Raw genomic sequence first — 11320 nt, 5'->3', positions numbered from 1 at the left:
CAGATAGCTGTGAAATTAGGTGATTAACTAGTTGTTACTTAACCTTCTAATTTCTGTATAAGTCTAATTACATGAAATAGAAGTTGGTGTTTTGATTTTTTACTTTGCTTTTCTGTTTGGAGTGTCATTGTAACTACTGTATTGTAAATGATGGAAAATAATTGCATATGTTAAAAAAATAAATGATGTTATATTCCAAAAAAAATAAAATAAATAAATAAATTCATTTGGACCTTGAAAAAAAAAAAAGAACCAGTGCACACATACAACCTAAAAAATTCAACCACAGCATGAAGTCTGGAGCAGGTGTATCCATATAAAGTTGAATTAATACCAACTAAAAGCAAAACCTATGGACAATACTCCCGACCTAAAGAAAGTAAAGATTTGAGGAAGCATCTGCCATTTCAAATGCAAAAGCAGAACCACAAAACTCAAATGAACATAGATTCAAGAAATCATGTCATCACTAAAAAATAAAAATAATCCTGGATCAATCAATTCAAAGCTACAGAATTTTTCAATCCAGTTAATAAAGAATTCAAAATAGCAATTCTGAAGAAACTAAATGAGATACAGAAAAACACAGAAAGACAATTGCATGAAATAAAAAACAATACATAAACAAAATGGAAAATGTGCAGACATAAAAATCATTAAAAAAAAAAAATAACCAAACAGGTGCATCTGTGTGGCTCAGTTGGTTAAGCATCTGATTTCAGCCAAGAGCATGATCATGGGCACACTGACAGTGCCTAAGATTTTCTTTTCTCTGGCTTCCCTTTATCCCCCAATTCATAATCAATCTCTCTCTCTCTCTCTCTCTCTCTCTCTCTCTCTCTCTCTCTCTCAAAATAAATAAACTTTAAAAAATAACCAAACAGAAAATCTAGAGTCGTAGAACTCAATGAATAAAATGAAAAATATACAAGAGAAGTATCTACAGTAGATGGTTACAGAAAGTAGAAGTAGTGAATTGGAGGACTTTGCGATAACCCAGTCAGAGAAGAGAGAAAAAAAGAAAAAAAAAAGAGCAAATAAAACCTATGGGAACCATGAAACACACACCTTTAGAATAATTGGAATTAAAAAAAACAGAAGAATGGAGAAGGAAGCAGAAAGTCTAGTTAAAAATATAGTAGCTAAGAACTTATCAAACTGGCAAGATACATGGACATCCAAGTTAATGAGGCTAATAGACTGCTATGTTATCTCATTGCAAAATGATTTGCTGAGGCATATTATAATGAAAGTGTCAAAAATCAAAAATGAAGAGAGAATCCTAAAGCGGCCAGTAAATGAGTTTTTTTTAATTAAAAAAAATTATAAACTACACAAGAACCCCCATTAGGCTATCAAAAGATATAAAAGTAGATCCCCTAAGCCAGCAGACAATGGAATGACATATTCAAAGTGTTGTGAAAAAAATGCCAGCTGAGAACCTCTATCTGCTAAAGTTACCCATCAGATAGGAAGAAGAAATAAAGACTTTTCCAGACAAATAAGAGTTGAGGGTATTAATCACTATTAGACCTTTCCAACAGGAAATGATGAAAGGAGATGAGAGGGAGTCAAACCATAAGAGACTCTTAAATACAGAGAACAAACTGAGGGTTGATGCAGGGGAGGGTGGAGGAGAGGGGAAAATGGATGATGGACATTGAGGAAAGCACTTGTTGGAATGAGCACTGGGTGTTGTATGTAAGAGATGAATCATGGTAATCTACCCCCAAAACCAAGAGCACAATGTAAACACTGTGTGTTAGCCAAATTGACACTAAATCATATTGAAGGAAGGAAGGAAGGAAAAAAGGAAGGAGGGAATGAAGGAAGGAAGGAAGGAAGGAAGGAAGGAAGGAAGGAAGGAAGGAAGGAAGGAAGGAAAGAAAAAGAAAGCAAGAAAAAAGATGTAACATGTGAGGCCACTGGGGTGAGTTAGTCTATTAGGTTTCCAACTCTGGATATCAGCTCAAGTCATGATCTCATGGGTTTGTGAGTTCGAGCCCCACTTCAGGTTCTGTGCTGGCAGCGTTGAGCCTGCTTGGGATTCTCTCTCTCTCTCTTTCTCTACCCCTCTGCTGCTTGTGCTCACTCACATTCTCTGTGAAATAAATAAACTTTTAAAAAAGTTTAAAGAAAAGAAAAGAAAAGGGGTACCTGGGTGGCTCAGTGGTTAACTGTCTGACTTCGGCTCGGGTCATGATCTCACTGTTCATGAGTTTAACACCCACAATGGGCTCTGTGCTGGCAGCTCAGAGCCTGGAGCCTGCTTCTAATTCTGTGCCTCCTTCTCTCTGCCCCCTCCTGCTGGCTCACTCGCTCTCTCTCTCTCTCTCTCTCTCAAAAACAAATAAACATTAAAAAAATTATTTAAAGATGTAACATGAAAACATATAAAAAAAGACCAAACATTAGTAGAGGTAAATATACAGTCAGATTTAGAAGGCTACTTCTGTAATAGGACAGAGAACACTGCATGAAAATTATAGACCAATATTCCTGATGAATATAGATGCAAAAATTCACAATAAAATATAGGCAAGCCTAATTCAACAACCCATTAAATTCATACTCAATAATTAAATGAACATGGTCTCTATAAGAATAGTTCAACATACACAAAACCATAAAGTGACACACCACATTAATGTAAGATAAAAAGCATATCATCTCAATAGATGCAGAAAAAGCATTTGAAAAAATACAATATCCTTTCTTAAATAAAATTGGCAGCAAATTAGGTATAGAAAGAACTGACCTCAACACAACAAAGGCCAGAAATAAGAAATCCACAAATAACATCATACTCAACAATGAAAGGTTAAAATGTTTTCCTCTAAGATTAAGAACAAGACAACATGGTCCATTCTCACCACTCTTATGCAACATACTACTAGAAGCTCTCGCTAGAGCAATTAGGCAAGATAAAGAAATAAAAGGCATCTAAATAAGAAAGGAAGAAAGAAAATTGTCATAATTTCAATGCCATATTCTTATATATAGAAAATCCTAAGACTCAACCAAGAATCCGTTGGAACTAATCAACAAGTTCAGTAGAGTTGCAGTACAGAGAATCAGCATACAGAAACCAGTTGCATTTCTGTACACTAACAATGAAACACCTGAAAAAGAAGTAAAAAAAATTATACTATTCACAGTAATGTTAAAACAATAATATACTTAAGAATAAATTTAACCAAGAAAGTAAAAGATCTATACTATTAAAATGACAATACATTGATGAAATTAAAGGAACACACAAAAAAGGAAAGGTACCCCATGTTCATGAACCTTTCAAATGTCCAAAATACCCCAAGTCATCTACAGATTGAAGAAAATCTCAATCAAAATCTCAATGACATTTTTCACCAAAATAGAGAAAACAATACTAAAAGCTTTGTGAAATGTCAAAAGGCCCAAACCAAAGGAATCATGAGAAAGAACAAAAGTGGAGGCATCACACTCCTGATTCCAAACTATCTTACAAAGCTATACTAAACAAAACAGTGTGGGTCTGGCATAAAAATAGATGCATAGGTGAGTAGAATAAAATAGAATCCAGAAATAAACTCCCACCTACATGTCAACTACTATTTTACAAGGGAGTCAAGAATACTCAGTGGGGAAAGAACAGTCTCGTTAACAAATGGCTTGGGAAAAAGTGGATCATCATATCATAATAATGAAACTGGACCAACACCTTTCACCACTCACAAAAATTACCCTAAATGGATTAAATATAGGAGTATAAGACATGAAACCATAAAACTCCTAGAAGAAAAGATAGGCAACAAGGTCCTTGACAATGGTCTTAAAACTGATTTTTTGAATTTCACACCAAAAGCACAAGCAACAAAAGCGAAAGTCAACAAGTGCAGCTACATCTGCACAGCCAAAGAATAATTAACAAAATCAAAAGGCAACCTATAGAATGGGAGAAAATATTGGTAAATCATATACTGAAAAAACATTTGCCAACTATGTATCTCAGATAAGAGGTTCATATCTAATATATAAAAATAACTCATACAACTAAAAAAAAACCCAATATAATAAAAATGGGTAGAGGAACTGAATAGATACTTTTCCTAGAAAACACCCAAATGGCCAACAGATACATGAAGAGATACCCAACCTCACTAATCATCAGGGAATAGCATATCAAAAGCATGATGAAATATCAACTCACACCTGTTAGAATGGCCATTATCACAACAAGAAACCATAAGGGGTGATGAGGATTAGAAAAAAAAAAAGAAACCTTGTACACTATTGGTAGAAATGTAACTTGGTTTTGCGACTATTATAAACAGTATGGATGTTCCTAAAAAGATTAAAGAACTACCTATGTTTCAGCAACCCCACTTCTGGGTATACATTCAACAGAAATAAAAATAGGATACCAAAAAGATAATCTGCATTCCCATGTTTATTGCATAGGCATAATAGTGAAGATATGGAAATAAAGACTTATAAAAAAGACATGGTATTGACATGCAGTACAGTGGAATATTACTCAACTATGACAGTGAAGGAAATCCTGACATATGAGACAACATGAATGGACACTGACAGCATTATGCCAAGTGAGATGAATCAGAAAAAGACATAAACTTTATGATAGCACTAATCTGCAGAATCAAAAAGCCAAACCCACAGAAACAGAGAGTACAATGGTGCTTACTAGGGCCTGGGGGTCAAGGAAATTGGAGATATTTTTTGAAAGGGTACAACCATCTCTTTCTGTTAGGTTTCTCCTGTTAGACCTATGAGTGCAAGCATATGGTATCTGTCCCTCTCCACCTGACTTATTTCGCTTAGCATGACACCCTCGAGGTCTATCCACTTTGCTACAAATGGCCAGATTTCATTCTTTCTCATTGCCATGTGGTACTCCATTGTATACATATACCACATCTTGATCCACTCATCAGGTGATGGACATTTAGGCTCTTTCCATGATTTGGCTATTGTTGATAGTGCCGCTATGAACATTGGGGTACATGTGCTCCTATGCATCAGCACTTCTGTATCCTTTGGGTAAATTCCTAGCAGTGCTATTGCTAGGTCATAGGGGATTTCTAGTGATAGTTTTTTGAGGAACCTCCATACTGTTTTCCAGAGCAGTTAGGGAGGGGAAAGGGGGAAAGAGAGTTGGGGAGAGAGAGGGACACAAATCATGAGAGATTATTGAATACTGAAAACAAACCGAGGGCTGAAGGGAGAGGGGGAGGAGGGAAGGGGATGATGTCCATGAAGGGGGGCACTTGTGCGGAGAAGCACTGCGTGTTATATGAAAACCAATTTAACAATAAACTATTATTTAAAAAAAAAAGAAAGGATACAACCTTGCAACTAAAAGATAAGTAAATATGGAAACCTAATGCATAGCATATGATTATGAAGTGTTTCTCCTACTGAAGCCCTCATAGATCCTTAGGAAGACTTCTCATACACTCTTAGACATTTTTAAAGAACAATACTTCAAAGAACATACCTACACTTGCACGGGTGGTGGTGGGGAATGCACATCCTTTATTCATACTGCACTACTTCCATGGTATGGGGTAAGCCCTCACATTCTCTCCCAGAGAGTCAATGACTCCCCTTCCCTCAATCCTGTCCATCTGCAAACTCATGAAAAATTTGGCAAAGGCTTCAAATGCCTCTTCATTTATAATCCTTAATTAAAGAGAACAATTGTGTGACTCATCAGAATTCAGACCTCTCCAAAGAGCATTGACAACCCAATGAATCTCCAAGGATAATATGTAATTGTAATGACATCTGTTTTATATCAGTTGGTTCAAGTCTTAGCAATCTGGTAAATCAGCAGTCAGTGCTGTTACACATCTTCTTCCCTTTTCAAACAGATCACAAAGATCTAAAACTTTATGTTCCACTTCACACAAAGAAAACTGGACAAAGTTAAAAATCCTGCCTATCCCACTATTTCCTCTCTGGCTCTTGAAAAGTCCTACAAAATATCAGCATTAGAGTAAATCTAACCCTCTATTCCACACATTACATCACCCCATACATACCATAAATCTCTAGGACATAATATACTCAACACAGACAATAAATAGAATATATACCAGCTTCCCATATTCGTTCTTAGTCTACAATATTTAATATTCAGTAACTCTATTCTTACAATGAATTTTCACACGTCTCCTCATACCAAACATGAACAAATGCTTGAAAAAAACACAAATGATTTGATAGTGTAAAACCCTGGCTATGTCAGACAATGGTTAATTTTCCACATTTAATGGGAGAAAGAGGTTTGAGTTCCACAATATCAGAAGTAGATATTGTCTATGATATGGATTTTTTAACATAATCTTCCATCAGAAACCCCCACTCAACACTAGAAGCAAGAAAGTAAACCAACACACTCCTAAGTAAATGGTACTGAAGGGATCATATCTTTCATTTCAATCTTCTTATGATTCAAATCATCTTCTCCTTCACAAGATTATAGCTAGTAGAGACTGGGATGTGACCAAACTTATTGGATGATTAGCCCTGAAAGAGGCCTTAGGCAAACATTAGCTACTTCAGACTGCTCTTCCCAGGAGATACAACTAGCTAATTGTATAGCTATGTGTTCAAAGGCACATTCTGTCTCCCTGTTTATTCCCACTATGGTAGAAATACAGAACAAATGTCAATCACCATCATGTCTGGATTATGCTGCATCAAAATATTTGAAGACAAGATGTCTACACTCCTGGGGGTCTCAGTCAGGTGTCGGTCTTTTATGATCAGAGGTCTGAGACAGCAGGACTCAATCTCCAAAGCAAAAATAAGTAACTTTAAGATTTTACAAATACTTAAAAATTACTTATAAATTATGAGACCTCTCCTCATATAGGGTGAAAGTATGAATCTCCAGAACTTAAACATATTGCGTTTGTGTGGAATCAAGTCACCTGTCAGTCATTTTGGCATATTATCTGTGTCAAACTAACCTTTTGTTACAGTCCATTCATGTGCATATTATTGAAGGTTAAGGTTCCTGATAGGACAAATCCGGACAAGACATCAACAGTACCATCTCTTCCTTTGTAACCTCTTCAAGGCATCTTTGATTTCCTTGTTCCTCAGACTGTAAATCAAGGGATTCAACATGGGAATAACCACAGTGTAAAAAACTGATGCAAATCTGTCAAAGCTGGAAGAACCGCCAGAGCTGGAACTCAAATAGACAAACATGCCTGAGGTATAGAAGAGGGACACTGCTGTCAGATGAGAAGCACAGGTGTTGAAAGCTTTGGACCTGCCTTTAGCTGAAGCGATCTTCATGATGGAAATGACAATATAGCCATAGGATATTATGATGATAAAGGAATTTATTATTCCAAAGATCACTGTTAATATAGCAGTCAGGAGTTGTACAAAGAAAGTGTCACTGCAGGACAGGACTAACAGTTGAGGCATGTCACAGAAGAAGTGGTGGATGACATTAGGTCCACAGAAGTGAAGCTGAAGTATGGCACACAACTGGGATACAGAAGCAGAGAGTCCAGCCAGATAGGACCCCAGCACCATCTGAGAACAGCGGGTGGGTGACATGACTGATGAATAGAGAAGAGGATTACAAATGGCGGCATATCGGTCATAAGCCATGGCAGTCATGAGACAAGACTCACTCAGTCCCATGGTTGAAAAGACAAAGTACTGAACAGCACAACCCACAAAGCTGATAGTCTGCTGCTCTTGGAAAAAGTTGGAGAGCATCTTGGGGGCTGTGGAGGTCACATAGCAGATATCCATGAAGGACAGGTTACTGAGGAAGAAGTACATGGGCGTGTGGAGGTGAGAGTCCAGCCTTATTAAGATGATGAGGCTCAAGTTCCAAGTCAGAGTCAGCATGTAGATTAGCAGGAATACAACAAAGAGCACTGCTAGGATTCTGGGGAAATCAGAGAATCCCAAAAGGATGAAATAAGTGACCTCTGTAATATTTCCTCCCCCAATCATTTGCTCCATGCTCTAAAATCAGAGAAATAACAACAAATGTTCTGCTGACTCAGGTGAAATGACACCATTACATTTCTCATATGTGTCATTCTTTCCTCCTCTGAGTACTGGGAAAGAATGAGAATGCCTCACTGTCTTGATGAGAAAATCCCAGCTTTTCATTCCAAATTATCAAGAAATGATTTAATGTTTTAGTTTCTCAATTATTTCATGAAGTTTCATGAAAATCAGAGATATTTTCAACTTTGAGAACTGAAAACAACAAATGCTGTGATTCTTACAGAGATCATTCATTGAAAGTTTTTTTTAAAGTCTTTGATAATTTATTACATAAATGCTGCTTTATAAAAGCATAAGTGGCATCACCTCCAGATTAAAACTGTAATAGCCCTTCAGTTCCAGATGGCCATCTAGATAAATTTTTTAAATTTCATCTTTTACTCTTAATAAAAGTTAGTTAACCCACTTGTAATAATTTCACAAACTTTTATGTAAATGTATTTGATATGTCATCTTCCAACTGGCCTGGAAAACTATATCGTAACTTGGCACTGATGATATTTTCTTGAGGCACAGCATGTGTGCCCCTAAAGTTATGGAACACGTCTCTTGGAGCAGTCTGCGTACAAATGTACCAAAGGGAAGCTCACTGTTGACCCCCAATTTTGTTTCCAATTTTAATGTATTTTACTACATGAGAAACAACGTGGTACTGTGGTTAAAGGCTCAGACTTTACGAATTTTGTCTGATACCCTCCCACTTTATGAATTTGTCCCAGTAGCTCAAACACACTAAGATTGACTTACTCAAAATAAAGTGAGAACATTAAGGGCCCCTGGACTATAAGGTTACTAAGCAGTTTATAAGAAAACTCATGAGGATGCTCAGCACACATCTATACACAGTAATTGTTCTATAGGGGTTGGCTGTTATTATCCTGGATTGCTTACAGGTAACCATGAGCGACAACTGTACCCATGGATCGGAATGTCAACAGCGTTAACGTTGTATGGGTTAATTTGAGATATTTCCTGAGACATCACTGGACTTATAGACCAGTGTCAGGAATCATTGCCTCTAGGCACATGTAGATTCAGACCTCATGTGGAAGCAAATCAAACCACCTGGGGCCATGAAGACATAAACCACATAATTAAGTTTCTATTTAGGTTGCTTGAGTTTGACCTTGATCCATTGACAAATAGCATCAAGTTATAATGGGCCTTGATACAGAGAAAAAGTAACTAATTTCAATTACCAAGTACTATATAGCTATAGTTCATACTTTTGTATCAATATGGTCATCATATTAGAGCTTACTAACAGATTCATAGTAGATTGCAGTGATGGCCTATGCTCCATAAACGATCTGTCGTTCCTTGAGATGAAAGAATAAATCAATGAGAACAGATAAGAAACTTTTGAAAAAAGATTAATAATTAAAATGAAATGAACTTTCAAATAATAAAAAGTATCATAAACACTGATAACTCACTATTCGTACAAAAAGTAGGTCAAAATATATAAAAATTTTACAAAAATTTAAGTATTGGCAAGTTTTAATGAATCATAAGTACTTAAATGTATAAAGGTTAAACTCTTGTAATGCATTTATATAATCTTAGTATGCAGAAAAAATCTTGAAATACAACACACCCAAACTGAAACTATAAGAGAAAAATATGATATAACATTTTAAAGCTTGGTTGGTTACATCAGAAAAATTTACCTATATAAGATACTTTTGAAGTATAATTGATGAGGGAAAAATAGTAACAAAAGACAATATAGTAATGCCTTTAATATAAATGAGGGAATGGGGAATTCACATTTACTACTAATGAGAGTAGAAATGATTCTACCTTCCTGGAAGAAAACATTTTTGCTTTATATAATATCTCTATCTCTGTCTCTCTGTCTCTCTCTCTCACATACGCAACATGTGAATGAATTATAAAAGTCAAAAGCAATGACTGGTGGGGTGCCTGGGTGGCTCAGTCAGTCAAGCCCCCAACTTTGGCTCAGGTCATGATCTCACATTCATGGGTTCGAGCCCCACATTGGGCTCTGTGCTGACTGCTCAGAGCCTGGAGCCTGCTTCGGATTCTGTGTCTCCCCCTCTCTCTGCCCCTCCCCCTCCCATGCTCTGTCTCTCTCTATATCAAAAATAAACATTAAAAATTGTTTTAAAAAAGTAATGATGTATAATTTTGATTGACCTCCTTAAATGTCTATGTATTTGATAAATTTTCCACAACTCCTATAGATAAGGAAAGAGTTATTAAGATATACAAATTCTTACTCATAAACACTGAATGAGAAAGAAAGAGAGGGGGGAAGAGAAAATGATGGAGAAAGTGAGATGACAAAGGAAACAGACTTTGAGAATTTCCTGAATTTTACCTACTGCCCATGTCACCCTTTGCAAGTTATTAATTAACCTCAGTTGTGCCTCAGTTGCCTCATCTATAAACAGAGCTAATAATACTACCTTATATGACTGCTGCAAGGATTGAATGACAAAAGGCTTCAAACAGTAAGCACTCAATAAATGTTAGCAATTACCATCCCTATTATCATTCCTCAGTGAAAGAAAAATAAGGCAAATGACTACTGAAAGGTCAAGGAGCTCTTCACATAATTACTTTCTAAATTAGATGGTCTCTGAGCCTAGACTCAAGAATATTGTTGATGGATTACTATAGTTATTTCTATTTTGTATTGTTCTGTTATCTCCCAGTCAGCTGTAAACTTCTGATGCCACATTTTGTGTTATACCATCACCAAATACTCTTGAGCTGATGAAACCATGTCCAGTATATGGTCCAGTGGAGATGTTTCACTATTTAGTGACAAGCATCTTGTAGCCTAATGTTTGTGTAACTGAATAAATACATGTTGAACAAATGGTTCTTTCACCCACTTTTGGATGTAAAGCTAAAATTGTCTTATGTCATTTCAATCATGGTTTTGGGAACTTGGAATTCTTTCTGTTTACTCTTAAAGTGTTGCCAGTATAATTTCTTAATTATTTTATCCAAGATGAGTTAGAGTGAATAAAAGTGTTTTGCAAATATTAACTTCTGTGCACAACATCCTCCAATACACCAAAATAATCTATTGATTCTGTGAAAATAAGTCAATCTCCTATTCAATCACTTGCAGTAAAACTCTTCACTTTCTTATTACATTCTGTTAACAAAGGCAGTCAGAGCTATAAGTATTTTATGTAACTCATAATTCCTAAAAAAGATAAGCAATTGTAAATCGTTTACTAATTCATGATAAAAATACATCTGGCTAAACTTTGTTTTAGAATAAATTTAAATA

The 11320-nt window shown here is 36.0% G+C and overlaps 1 protein-coding gene across 1 annotated transcript; it reads right to left on the bottom strand.

Moving 5' to 3' along the window:
- Positions 1-7050: 7050 nt before the first annotated feature.
- Positions 7051-7998, bottom strand: LOC115272146 (olfactory receptor 5AN1-like). The gene has a single exon (XM_029915171.1). It carries the CDS (start codon positions 7996-7998, stop codon positions 7051-7053), a length of 948 nt encoding a protein of 315 aa, XP_029771031.1.
- Between the last annotated feature and the right edge of the window lie 3322 nt (positions 7999-11320).

Source organism: Suricata suricatta, chromosome 11, assembly GCF_006229205.1.
Source record: "Suricata suricatta isolate VVHF042 chromosome 11, meerkat_22Aug2017_6uvM2_HiC, whole genome shotgun sequence".
NCBI classification, from domain to species: Eukaryota; Metazoa; Chordata; class Mammalia; order Carnivora; family Herpestidae; genus Suricata; species Suricata suricatta.
The sequence above is the reverse complement of the archived record's forward strand: the minus strand, read 5'-3'. Positions and strand labels throughout refer to the sequence as shown.